This window comes from Melanerpes formicivorus, unplaced genomic scaffold (genome assembly GCF_026170545.1).
Source record: "Melanerpes formicivorus ecotype bairdi unplaced genomic scaffold, bMelFor1.0.p_v2 SCAF_40, whole genome shotgun sequence".
Lineage (NCBI taxonomy): Eukaryota > Metazoa > Chordata > Aves > Piciformes > Picidae > Melanerpes > Melanerpes formicivorus.
In genome coordinates, this window is record NW_027142392.1 from 3709736 (window position 1) to 3723946 (window position 14211).

The 14211-nt window shown below is 45.0% G+C and overlaps 1 protein-coding gene across 1 annotated transcript in view; it reads right to left on the reverse strand.

Annotated features, from left to right (window-relative positions):
* Positions 1-768: 768 nt before the first annotated feature.
* The window catches only part of STMN2 (stathmin 2), a 47074-nt gene continuing 33631 nt past the window's right edge, over positions 769-14211 (reverse strand). Inside the window, exons 4-5 of the mRNA XM_068158603.1 lie at positions 6411-6602; positions 769-2202 (exon numbers count right to left, since the gene is read on the reverse strand). Coding sequence (XP_068014704.1) covers positions 2143-2202; positions 6411-6602 — 252 coding nt within the window. The 3' untranslated portion in view covers positions 769-2142. The remainder of the gene's footprint in view (positions 2203-6410; positions 6603-14211) is intronic.

Consider the following 14211-nt stretch of genomic DNA (forward strand, 5'->3'; position numbering starts at 1 on the left):
ATCCAGTTCTAAATGGGCCTGATCCGGTGTTATAGCTCAGCTCAGCAGCTTTCCTAGTGATTTGGGTAAATCCTGTAAACCCTAAAAATCAGGGGGTTAACAGCCAGAGTCTTGTTGCAGATAGCTGAAAAGGAGGTTGTGTCAAGGTGGTCACTTCTCCCTGGTAACAAGTGATAGGATGAGAGAAAATGGCCTTAGATGCACCAGGGGAGGCTTAGGTTGGATGTTAGAAGAAACTTCTCCAATGAAAGAGGTAACTGACTCCCCATCCCTGAAGGTGTTTCAAAGAGGCAGAGATGTAGTGCTGAGGGACATGGTTTAACACCAGCCTTGGGAGAGTTAGAGAGTGGTTGGACTCAGTGTCCTTGAAGTCCTTTTCCAATCAAAATGATTCTATGATTCTATGTATGCACAGTTACATTATTCACTTTTCTTTCCCTAGATTCCTTTTTGTTGCCCCCTCAGCCCCCATACTGAGTCAGGATTAGGGGTGCATGTGTGTGTAGCTAATTCTCCTTTTAAAACAAACTCAGTGCCAGAGGCCACATTTTAAGGCTCAGTTGATACAGTAATCCTTAAAAACAACCAGCCCAAGCACCGCTGGGAGAGCACACAGCAGGGGTTAGTCCTGTGTTAACAGGGAAATAGGCTTGGTTTATTAACAGGTCTTATTCAAGTCTCATTTCCATGCTCTTATGACCACATTAGGTTTTCACCTCAGACGGGCACATGGCAGAGCAGTAATGGAGCAAGAGAAGAGACAAGCCCTTTTTCAGTTCACAGAACCCCAATTCTTTATTAATCACAGCTTGCTCACAATGACATACAGGAAAATAGCACTAATGAAGAGTAGAATATGCAGGCAGCAACCTCCAGGGGGGGCAGGGACAACTTCAAAACTGCAGCTATTTTGGGGACGATGTGTTAGGTTTGGTGATACTGTACTTGGCACAAGCACCCTGTCTAGTCATTCCTCCTGCTTCAGCCCTCTTAATCCTAGATGTCTGTCACTAGGTAGGGTTAGATAACACTGAAGAGTAAAGTTCATGATGAATGGAAGTCAGCAGTGTCAAAAAACCAAGAAGGTAGTAACTGGCTCATGGGTTCCAGGTGAAATATTTGGTAGCCTCTTGTACTATTACACACTTAATGTGGCAGCATCAGATAAGCATCATAGATCCTGGCACCTACAGATAAAGCCACTTGATGCTATCTATTGGTTGCTCCATCGATAAATTTTTCAAGTGGTGGAAGCAGCTCACTTTTACAATTAGCATTTGTATGGCTGTTTGGCATTGCCCAGGATTTGTCACAGCTGGATGGTTACAATGTGCCTCTTAAATTTGCCTCGAATGGGTCCCATTTGCTCGTGTTCTGTTGCACGGATGGATTGGTTGCACTGCCTGGGGCAACCCAGCCTCGACTTTGACAGCGCGCCGCAGGGTCCTGCAGCGCCTGAGTCGCCTTTGAGGAAACTACACTTTAAGAGCCTTTTGTCTCGGGCAGCAGAACATGAAGTCACGATTACCTGTGATCTAGTCACTGTTTCAACAAAGCTCATTGATGGCAAAGCAGCCGGGGTCGTTAGGCAATGACTGGTCTCTAGCACCATAGAACTACTACTGACCTCGTGGGTTGGGGAAGGGAAGGCGCAGGGGGATGGGGTTAGACGTGAAGTGCTTCGAATGAACAGACCCAGCAAATTCAACCCGGTGGAAGTAGACAACATCAGAAGCCTGTTACAGGACATGTAAGATTATGAAATAACTTGCATAATGCAATACTTGTATTTTTTAACAAAAATGTAAGTATTTACAAAATAAGATCCAAGTTTTTTGTTTTTTAAACATCAAGCAAATCATTCTGCAAAGAGACCACATTGGGTTTGTGTTTTCTTTTTTTTTTTTAATGGGTTTTGTTTCTTTCTTTCTTTCTTAAAGTTGGTTTTGTGGTTTTTGTGTTTGTTGTTTTTTTTCTTTCTTTCTTTGAGTTCTTGTTTTTGTTTTTTTTTTATTCATTCATTTATTTATTTATTTATTTTAAACCATGTCATACATTTCCCATACTGATATCTCATGATCCATAATATAGGCAGGGGGAGTTTACTAATGGTGGGGATGGGTCACATCCGCCATTGGTGCTTCAGCCAGACAGTTCCACCTGCAGCTCCTTGTTTCTACGGACCTCTGCGGCATGCCTCTCCTGGAAAACATCAAGAAGGAAGGAAAATAATGATCAAACCTCTGCCTCACTCTGCCTGCCCAGGGAGGCTCCTGATGACAAACAGGGAGCCTGCCCAGGGAGGCTCCTGGAGAGCTGCCAAACAGAAAGGGACCTGGGGGTACTGATTGACAGCTGCCTGAACATGAGCCAGCAGTGTGGCCGAGTGGCCAAGAAGGCCAATGGCATCCTGGCATGCATCAGGAACAGTGTGGCCAGCAGGAGCAGGGAAGTCATTGTGCCCCTGTACTCTGCACTGGTTAGGCCACACCTTGAGTACTGTGTCCAGTTCTGGGCCCCTCAGTTTAGGAAGGACATTGAGACACTTGAACATGTCCAGAGAAGGGCAATGAGGCTGGGGAGAGGCCTTGAGCACAAGCCCTACGAGGAGAGGCTGAGGGAGCTGGGATTGTTTAGCCTGGAGAAGAGGAGGCTCAGGGGTGACCTTATTGCTATCTACAACTACCTGAAGGGTGGTTGTAGCCAGGTGGAGGTTGGTCTCTTCTCCCAGGCAACCAGCACTAGAACAAGAGGACACAGTCTCAAGCTGCACCAGGAGAATTTTACGCTCAAGATGAGGAGAAAGTTCTTCACAGAGAGAGTTGTTAGCCATTGGAATGTGCTGCCCAGGGAGGTGGTAGAATCACCATCCCTGGAGGTGTTGAAGTGGGGATTGGACGTGGCACTTGGTGCCATGGTTCAGTCATGAGGTCTGTGGTGACAGGTTGGACTTGATGATATTTGAGGTCTCTTCCAACCTTGGTGATTCAATGTGACAACTCAGGTTGTGCATTTGATGCTCTTGCACAGCTTGTTCCACAGCACATCCATCTTTAAAGGGTGCAACTTGGGAGGGATGTCAGCCACCAGACCAACCTGAGGCCTGTTGGATGTTTATGTTCTGCTCTGGAACTCAGACTTTTCTTTGGTATGGCCTTATGGTCCTCAACACCTGACAGAGTAATTTCAAAGGCTAGCACAAAATGTCCCACATGCTCACGTCTGCCCTTTGTATTCTTAGCTGCTTGACTAAGCACAGGGAAGAAAGAGTGGGGTTGAATTAATTACTATATGCGGTAGAATAGAATAGAATAGAATAAACCAGGTTGGAAGAGACCTTCAAGATCATTGCGTCCAACCTATCACCCAACACCACCTAATCAACTAACCCATGTAACCAAGCACCCTGTCAAGTCTCCTCCTGAACACCTCCAGTGACGGCGACTCCACCACCTCCCCGGGCAGCCCATTCCAATGGGCAATCACTCCCTCTGTGTAAAGCTTCCTCCTGACCTCCAGCCTGAACCTCCCCTGGTGCAGCTTGAGACTGTGTCCTCTTGTTCTGGTGCTGGCTGCCTGGCAGAAGAGACCAACCTCTGCCTGTTTACAACCCTCCTTCCGGTAGTTGTAGAGAGCAATAAGGTCACCCCTGAGTCTCCTCCTCTCCAGACTAAGCAGCCCCAGCTCCCTCAGTCTCTCCTCATAGGGCTTGTGTTCCAAGCCCCTCACCAGCTTCGTTGCCCTTCTCTGGACTCGTTCCAGCAAGTCAACCTCCTTCCTAAACTGAGGGGCCCAGAACTGGACACAGGACTCGAGGTGTGGCCTTACCAGTGCAGTGTACAGGGGCAGAATGACCTCCCTGCTCCTGCTGGCCACACTGTTCTTAATGCAGGCCAGTATGCCATTGGCCCTCTTGGCTGCCTGGGCACACTGCAGGCTCATGTTCATCCTACCATCGACCAGCACCCCCAGGTCCCTCTCTGCCTGGCTGCTCTCCAGCCACTCTGACCCCAGCCTGTAGCACTGTATGGGGTTGTTGTGGCCAATGTGCAGAACCCGGCACTTGGATGCGTTAAATCTCATGCTGTTGGACTCTGCCCATCTGTCCAGCCTGTAGAAGTGTTACTTACTGTCTTACCTGAAGCACTTAGGAACCACAAAGACCAAAGAGTTCAGTTGCACCAAGGTGAGTTAGTAGGGACGTCTCAAACATCCCCATAGACCAGAAGGTGAAGCTGTTATTTGGTGATGGAGGAAGGACATGGTTGTCCTTCTGTCCACTTTCAGACAGGCTGTTCTTCCCTTTTACAAAAGCAGCCAGAACTAATTTAGAGTTGCTTGAGCCCATGTATATTCAGCTGCTTCTGTGGAATTGGGCCTGTGGTCAGGCTGACCAGCTGTCGAGTGGATTTAGCAATGTTCTACTTGGGGTGTTTATAAAACTATTTTTTGGCAGCTTCTGGATTTTAGAATTTTGGGTTTATGCCTCTCTCAACTGTCAGACAATCAGACTTTTACCTCTTTGTGTCTGAAAACAACCCCAGACAATCAAAAGACAAGCAGAAGGTGACTACAGAAGCAAACATCTATCCCTTTAATCTGATTTTCAGGCACTCCTGAGGTGTTCCCAGGCACTAAAGGGTCTTCTATGGTGAAATATTCATAGAAGGCAGGAGTTACCTTTTTTACTGTATGGGTTATACTCTGGGTCACAGACCAAGACAGTTTATTGCATCAGCTGAACCTGCAAATCTCAGATCTCACAAGATCCACCATTCTGGATGCTAGACTTTAGAAGGGACTTATTCTCCAAGGCTCCTTTTAACTGCTGGTTGTAGAAGTAGTCTGTGATTGCAGGAACTTCTAGCCACCAATACCTCAGGCCACCCACAGTTGAGTCACATTCTGGACCCAGCTATCTCACTCCTTTTCCTGCACATACAAGGTTTGCTCTTTTGTGTGGGCAGATCTGTAGGGTCATACAACTTTTAATTACTGGTCTGAACAAATGTTCCCAAATGAGTTACTGCCATCGTTGTTCAGGAGCCTCCTCTGGATTTCATGCATGTATGACATGGTACTGCTGTGGCTTTTGGACTTCAAGGATGGCTTATTGGCTTTTCCCTTTGCTTTCATAAGCTTTGGGATATATGCCTGCAAATTAATCTAATGCAGAAATGTGAAGGAATCTGAACATGGTTCTTAAGGTCAAGAACTATCCCATTTGCATGGTTACTTGTCATGTTATCCTTCGGTGCCTGCTGTTTCTTTCCTGCTCTCTGAGACGTTTGTTGCAGAGGTGCTTAAGGAGATCTCAGTGAACACCCCTGAGAACTGTCTTCTTTCTGCTAGGCAATTTACTAACATATTGGCATTCACCAACAAGTGGTGACTCATGCAGAACTAACTGATTTTTTCCTTAACACTCCTGAATCTTTATCTCCATGTTTTCCTCTGTTATATGGAAGGGTTATTATGGAGAAGGGTGTTCTTGGTCCTGCCTGGTGCTTATGATTTACCTGTTTCCTCTGGCTGTGTTAGCAATCTCCAAAAGAAAATACTCTCTCTTTTAGTTGCAAGACTTAGGGAAGAACAGACCTCCTTTGAGGTATAGAAAAGATTTTTGTTTCATTATTATTTCCCCTCCCCTCCGTCTATTTTCATCTTTTTCCTCCGAGAAACAAAGAGCATAGACACAGGGCAGGTTGTTTGATTTGATCCATGGCTTTTCTTAAAAGCTGATATCTAATCATAAGTGACCTTTCCCTTGTTCTCAGGACTTAAAAGCTAGAAAATCAAACTCCCTTTGGAGAGACTCTAGCAAAGGGCCGTGAAGATTAAAGAAATGGAGCATCCCTCAGTCTCTCCTTTGAGGAAAGGCTGAGAGAGCTGAAACTCTTCAGTCTGGAGAAGAAAAGGCTCCAGGGGATCTCATAAATGTGTATAAATACCTGGGGGCACAGATCCAGGATCTTTTCAGTGGTGCCCAATGACAAGTCCAGAGGCAGTGGGCACACACCGAAACACAACAGGTTCTGTCTGAACTTCAGGAAACAGATTCTTGCTGTGAGGATGATCAAGCTACTGGCACAGGTTGTCCAGAGAGGTTGTAGAGTCTCCATCCTTGGAGATATTTAAAAGCTTTCTGGACAAGGTCCTGGGCAACCAGCTCTAAATGGCCCTGTAGAGTTGTAGAACAGGAGGGTTGGACCAGATGATGTCCAGAGGTCCCTTCCAACTTCACCCATCCTGTGATTACAGAAGTTTTTTCAAAGGTGGTGGCTTAGATAGGTGTCAAGGGCTCTAACCTAAAAGTTACTCAAGGGCAGGAACAAACAGAGCTACCCACAACACCTCTGTTGATTAGATTTTCCTCTCTAGGCTAAGGTGAGGAGTGATGGTGTGGTTACCTTCTCTTGGAGACGTTCGATAAGAGCAGCTAAGTTAGCTTCACGGTTTTCTTTGATCTGTTCCATTTTCAGTATCAGCTTTTCCTCTGCCATTTTGCTGAAGTTATTGTTCTCCTCCAAAGCTTTCTGAAGCACTTCTCGCTCATGTTCTCTCTTCTCTGCCAGATGTTTCAGCACCTGGGCCTCCTGGGACTGCAAACAGAGAGACACGTGGCTGAAACGTAACCCTCGCAGGGCAATAGATCACTGAGTGTGGCAACTGCCTGCAGCTTGTTGCTTTGCTGTCACATGCACTGTTTGGGAAGATCACTTCTGTGTATAAACCAGATTAGCTTCAACCAGAGAGGCTTTGAGTCACTGCCCTAATGTGGGGTATGTGCCTGAGGTAGCAGCAGAGAGGAGTCCGAAGCACTTCTGCTAAGAACCACCTCTGCCATGTGTTACTGCCTTGGGTTGTTGGAATTACTGCAGTGCTTGCTCAACCTCTGACAGCTGCAGGCTTTTAGCTATGAGCATTTCATCTGCAGAGACAAGGGACTGGGGGCTGAGGGTAGGCACAGTGTTAAAAGGGAGCTTTTTCCATTTTTCACCCAGATTGCACTATTTAACATGCTTGGATAGTTACTAACAGACTTTGAAGCTTGCTGTTGTGAAAGAAGCAATTTAGGTAATGGTTTGGTTTGGCTTTTTTTTTTTGGTGGTTTTGTTTTTTCCCCCATGTTATTTATGTTTGGCTTCATCTCACTGATTAGAAAGGGAAAAATGGTTTTATTCTGTGGAAAATAATAAAACCTGATTTTTACTCAGAAGTTCAAGTTTCATTTTGCAAGGCAGATGAAAACTTCAGGTAGGAATTAGAGGTGCAACCCATCTGCAAGGCTGTGGTGTTCTTCTTTGCAAACTCAGTGCTCAGCAGCAGCAGCCTTGTTATTTATTTGACATCCCATTACTAGCACGAAACCACCGATCCTAGGAGAGAAGCCAAAGAGCTTGCAGCATTGGGGCCACCCTCTAGGCAAGCCTAGTCAAAAAAGACAATATGTTTCAGAGGGGTGATTTGGAAATGATAAACAAGCTGTATGCTTTGGGATACAACAAATTAGAGGGAGCATGAGAAGCAGACAGAAAACAGGGGATGAAAAATGGTTCCGGGAAGCTAAGTGCATTATTTCAGCACAGATCACAATGAGCTCTTGCCATTGTTATCTGTAAAAATGAATTCATTTAAAGCCTGAATTAAGGGCTTTAGCCAATAATTAAAATTAGCAGCAATGAATCCCATTAAATTCTATCATGTGGAGTCTATCTGACATGAGCAAGGTCCAATGAGGAGGAGAAAAATGGTATTTTAATGAAGGGTAAGATACACGCAGAGCCAAATGTACTGATGAGGCAAATGCAGCAGATTCTAGAAGAGGCTGAGAAAGCCAAGCAGGACATCTTGCAGCAGGGCACTGCAGTAAAACATATCTGGCCTTGAAAGACTGTAATGGCTTGCTTGAGATCAGAGGAAAGAGCTACTTTCATCCATCTTGGTCACTTAATGTATTTGCTTTTACCTCTAGCCTGGTTGCAGTTAAGGGCTTATTTCTCATAATTGTGGTCCCTGGAGCACTTCCTGATGGGAATGGTCTGCTGAAATGGTTGGTACCTTACAAAGGCTCTTTCTGACTCCCACCTCCATTATAGTGTATTAAAAGAGCAAGCAATTTTCAGGAAATAACTGTTGTGTAGGACAAAAGATGTTGCAAATGTGACCAGAGAGCTGAATCTGGGTCTGAGGCATCCCTGCCCATGGCAACAAGGTTGGAGTCGATGATCTCTAAGGTCCCTTCCAACCTAAAGTCTCAAGCTGTGCCAGGGGAGGTTTAGGCTGGATGTTAGGAAGAAGTTCTTCACAGAAAGAGAGACTGGCTATTGGAATGGGCTGCCCAGGGAGGTGGTGGAGTCACCATCACTGGAGGTGTATAGGAAGAGACTGGATGAGGCACTTGGTGCCATGGTTTAGTTGATTAGATAGTGTTGGGTGATAGATTGGACGTGATGATCTCAAAGGTCTTTTCCAACCTGGTCTGGTCTATTCCATTCCATTCCATATTCCATTCCATTCCATATTCTATTCCATTCCATTCTATATTCCATTCCATTCTATATTCTATTCCATTCCATTCCCTTCCATGATCACCAGTTCCAACCCCTCTGCCATGGGCCAGGACACCTCCTGCTAGAGCAAGCTGCTCAAGGCCCCATCTAGTCTGGCCCTGAACACTTTCAGTGTTGGAGCCTCCACAACTTCTTTAACTGTTATGTCCTTTTCCATGAAACATTTAAGTAGGGAATTCTTAATTTGACAGACTTCTTAATTTGAAACATTTAATGGTGTTTAAATCATAGGATCAGGATTGGAAGGGAGCACAAAGATTATCTAGTTCCAACCTCCCCCATGTCCCCACCATGGGCAGGGACACCCCACACTAGATGTGTATATAATGTGTTATACAATCAAGCCTTTTCAGAATTGGACACTTCCAAGGACATGTGCAGGGCCTGTGGAGATGCAATAAAAAAAAATAAGAAAAATGACAAGAAAAAGATTTGGAGCATGCCTGTAAGCAGTATTTTCTAAAAGAGCATTGGCTTTCAACAGGAGGTAGCAAAATGCCTTGGAGACTTTGGGGCCCTTGCCCATTTTTCAGCATTTGTTTACTTCTATTCGAATCCTTTGTCTTCTGGAACAGCTTCTTGTTATCATAAATCCAGGAGAACTGTGGAAAATTAGAGTTTTGCATCAAAGGACCCACGGCTCTGAAGGCTATGCTGGCAGATAATACATTAAAAAGTAATTTCTCCACTAACTCATGATGATGATGAAAATCCTTATACTCCAAATCCAGCGATTACTGGATGCAAATTGTGCTGGCGCCAGCAAGAGTCTGAATGGAAGCTAAAGCAGACCTCAGGAACTGACTTCACACCCCTAAAGTGGCTCTTCTTTGGAATATGCCTCAATAAGCATTCCTTTTCCTCCCTCAAAATGGTGAAGGTCTTGAACATATGGCACGTCCAAGGGTTCAAAACACAGGGACCCCCTTGCTCCCCACCACAAGACATCCACATGGCAGAGTCCCATTTAGATGGATGTCTCTCTTGTGATGCTGCTGCACCCCACCCAGATGGCAGTCTGCCTGTTTCCCTTACACAAATGGTGTTCACACCGTTTCTGAAAGCCCTTAGGACGAATTTGGAAGGCAGTTGATGTTTTTGGTACTGGATTGCCAAACCATTTTCTGTTTCCAACACATTTGGAAAAAGAACTTGGCCACCTATGTCTGTTCAACGTCTACTACACATCCAGAGATGTGTAAATGAATGACTCCAAATATCTGGTGGGGCTGGGACTAGCAGACTCCCTTTGTGGTTTGTGTTGGGTTTTAACTCCTGTGTTGGCACTCCAATGGTCTTGACACGGGACTCCAACATATGTAGGAAGCTTTTTCTTCCAGGTTTGTTTTCAAGATTGTGTTTGAAGTGCTAGAAAAGATATTTTCCAATCTTTGGTAGTCCATGTTCTTATACACTTTTAAATGGCTTATGGTAAGTGCATCTGGTGGGAGAAAATGAGTAAAAAGGGCTGGAAATGGGAGGAAAGATAAAGAAGGAGAGAAAAGTATGAAATGGTGGAGGAAAACCACCAATACTTCATAGCCCTTTGTTTTACCCTCTCAAGCAGCTCCTTGTCCTCCTTAAACCAGGGAGCCCAGAACTGGGCACAGTATCTTGCACCATTTCATAGTAATGATATCAAAAACTCCTGTAGCTATAAATGATATTAAAAACTCCTGTGGCTATAAATCATTATCCAACAACATGGAGGTTAGAAACCATGGCTGTTCTCTTGCTTGCATTGTAGCCCTAAGCATGAGGGTTGTGCTGGATTAAACTTCATTCCCATACAAAGCCATTAAAAGGATTTAATTACATGCAACTTGCCTCCCATAATCCAAAGTCTAGCAGAAATGTGCATCCCTTTAGTGCTTAGTTTTAATGCTAGTAAGCTGAACATGGGCAATAAAGATGTATAATTCAACGTGTGGCTCTCAAAGTCTGTACAATCAAAGGATATTAACTGCTGAACATTCAAGGGAATGGGTAAAAATTGATGGCTGTTAAAGATTCTGCAAGAAATAAACTTCTGCTGCTTACAATGTCACCATGCTCTAATTTCTGAAGTGGGAAGGATGAAAAGATTTTTCTGAGCATCCATCAAGGTGGGGAAAACACAGCTCACACGTGCCAAAAAAATAATGGGCTGCTAACGACATGCTGTAAAGGGGAGTCTATAAATGGCAAGGGCAGATCTGCAACCGGCCCAAATGGGTCTTGCTGTGTGGTGCAGAAGGAAAAGATGCCTCAGGTGAAACCCTGAGCTTGGTCTGGGAGCTTGAGGTCATGACTGCCAAGTGAAGTAGAGAAAAAAGGAGAAAAGGAATGAGTTTTGTAAAATCTGGTAAGGGAATAGACAAGAATGATGACCAGAAACCAGCATAAAGGCAATGAAGCCCTAGGTGTTCTTGTCAGTTTGAACATTTATTAATGAACACTACCTGGTTAGCAGAGTAGAAACTAATTCTTAAAGAGTGTGGGATCAATTAGTATTTTTTGTCCCCCCAAAAGGCAATTCTTCTCCATTCGCTATACTTGATTTTCATTAGAACAGTGCTGAAAGGACACGATCTAGAAATAGTCATGCCTGTCAGTTGTTGTGCACAGACTGAAAAGCATGGCAACAACTGCCACAGTGGATGTCAGAAAAAGTCCAGCTGGTTTGCCTGGCAGCAGAATGTGGAAGATGCTCAGGGAATGTGCAGATGCTCTGTACAACTGCCTGAGAGGAGGTTTTGGGGAGGTGGAGATGGGTCTCTTCTCCCTAGTAACAAGTGATTGGGTAAGGGAGAATGGCCTCCAGTTGTACTGGGGAGTTTTAGATTGGATATGAGAAGAAACCTCTTCACTGAAAGGTTTCTGGAACAGGCTGGTTGAACCCCCATCCCTGCAGGTGCTTTTAAAAGAAGCAGAGACGTGGTGCTGAGGGACATGGTTTAGCACCAGACTTGGTAGAGCTAGAGAATGGTTGGACTCAATGATCTTAAAGGTCTTTTGCAACCAATTCTATGAAGTTGAGCAAATCTGCCTGGTCCTTATCTATCTATTTACCTACCTCCCTCCCTCCTTACCTCCCTCCCTCCTTACCTCCCTCCCTCCTTACCTCCCTCCCTCCTTACCTCCCTCCCTCCTTCCCTCCTTCCCTCCTTCCCTCCCTCCCTCCCTCCCTCCTTACCTCCCTCCCTCCTTACCTACATCCCTACCTACCTCCCTACCTCTTCCTGTCTTTCAGCAGTCACCAAGCTACATATTTTCCAAGCCAGAGGCTGAATTAACCTAATCCCTTCCTACAAGACACTGCTCTATCGATTTTGCTATTATCTCATGGAAATGATATTTTAATAACCTCCAAACAGTCTGTGACAACAAATACAGCTTGATTAAGCAACACATGAAAAGGTGATTCCCTTCTCTGTTTTGAAATGGCTGTCTGATAATTTCATTGAGTGCTTTTTCCCCTTTGGATTGTGTGAAAGAGAATATAATTATTCCTACTAATCTCCTCATTACTATTCATGACTTTCCAGGCTTCTATCTTATCTTTCATCTGTTGTCTCTTTCCAAGCTGAAAAGTAGACTATTGAATTTATCTTATGTAAGGCTTGCTATTCCTCTGACTGCTTTTTTATCCTTCTTTGCACTAGACTCTCTATGTTTATTTTTTTCAGGCCAAAAAATGGAGGCAACAGTTGAGATGTGAGAGCAACAGGGATTTTAACATGGATGTATCACAGTATCACTAAGGTTGGAAGAGACCTCGAGGGTCGTCAAGTCCAACCTGTCACCACAGACCTCAAGACTAGACCATGGCACCAAGTGCCACGTCCAATCCCCTCTTGAACACCTCCAGGGATGGTGACTCCACCAATGAAGGTTTGTTTTTCCTCTTCTCTTTGTTCCTTCCTCAGCAATTTCTGCTGCAGTGCTAATGTGGAGGTTCTTGTCAGTTAAAAGAACTCAGTTATAGATTCATTCAAAATGAACAGAGTACCGAGGGGACGAGATGGGCAGGTGTCTGTGCTGCTGTCCCTGATTACCAGTTTATGGTGTAATGAGTTTTTCTTTAGGAAGAAATGAGCAGTAATGAAATCAATGCAATGAAATCTCTGGGACATTCAATTTCTATTTCCCACCAAGAGCATGCATAATGTCAGGCTTCTTAATTGCTGCCATTTCATTCTGTGTCCGTATCTCGACACGAGTATTTGCACTTGGTGCAGAGGCACTTCACAGATTGAGTCTTTGGGGTGTATCATCATTTGGGTGCGTGAGAGCTCGTATTTCTGGGCAGCTGCTTGTGCAAATGCCTATTCCTTTGTCATGTAGTCATGTCCTTTTGCAGAAATGAATACCTGATGTGGTAGTTTCAGGCTATGTCTAGGAAAATTTCCACAGACTTGAGCAGACAGTAGTAGAATGGAAATAAATCACCATTGGATGTGAAAGGGAAAATAATGATAAGTTCTAAACTTTTCATCTAAACATCAAGAATAGTGTGGCCAGCAGGAGCGTGGAAGTCATAGTGCCCCTGTACTCAGCACTGGTTAGGCCACACCTTGAGTACTGTGTCCAGTTCTGGGCCCCTCAGTTTAAGAAGGACTTTGAAACACTTGAACGTGTCCAGAGAAGGGGAACGAGGCTGGGGAGAGGCCTTGAGCACAAGCCCTATGAGGAGAGGCTGAGGGAGTTGGGGTTGTTTAGCCTGGAGAAGGGGAGGCTCAGGAGAGACCTTATTGCTGTCTACAACTACCTGAAGGGTGATTGTAGCCTGGAGGGAGTTGGTCTCTTCTCCCAGGCAACCAGCACCAGAAGAAGAGGACACAGTCTCAAGATGCACCAGGGGAGAGGTTTAGGCTGGAGGTGAGGAGAAAGTTCTTCACAGAGAGAGTGATTGCCCATTGGAATGGGCTGCCCAGGGAGGTGGTGGAGTCACCATCCCTGGAGGTGTTCGAGAGGGGATTGGATGTGGCACTTGGTGCCATGGTTTAATAGTCATGAGGTGTTGGGTGCCAGGTTGGACTTGATGATCTTTGAGGTCTGTTCCAACCTTATTAATTCTATGATTCTAAACGATCCCATTGGATGGATTACAAACATAAGCTGGCTGTACAGGCTAACTTTTTCTCTCTTTTTGGCTTCCTTGCTCTGGGAGACACTAACTTGCTTCTGCTTGGCTTTGCTGACCTTGGCTGTGTACTTTGTGGCTGGGTATCCTAACAAAAGCAACTCCCTGCTCTTTCTCTTCTCCCTTTGTGTCCAGGGGGTAAGGAGGGGGCAGGGAAAGAGAAGCTATTAACTCCCCTGGTTTTTGGTCCAAGGGGGTGGGGTTCTTGTGCTGTTTATACATTGCAAATGCCTATAAATATAGTAAATACTGTGTGTTTTGTACATAATCATTGCATTTCATTGTAGATTGTAGTTTTGCTTGTAAATATAGCTACATTTGCTTCCAGCTGGGCTGGCCTGGCAATTTAATGTTGGGGGAAATTTTCAACCCACCACACCTGAGGAGGATTGCTTTGAAAGAAGCAATAGTGCTGCTGATGTGTGTGCATTAGAAGCATAGTCTCCTGGTAGCGAGGCAGCAGGAACGGCAAAAGTGGCAATGCTTCAGCGCTCATCTTAGTGAGGTTCAGGC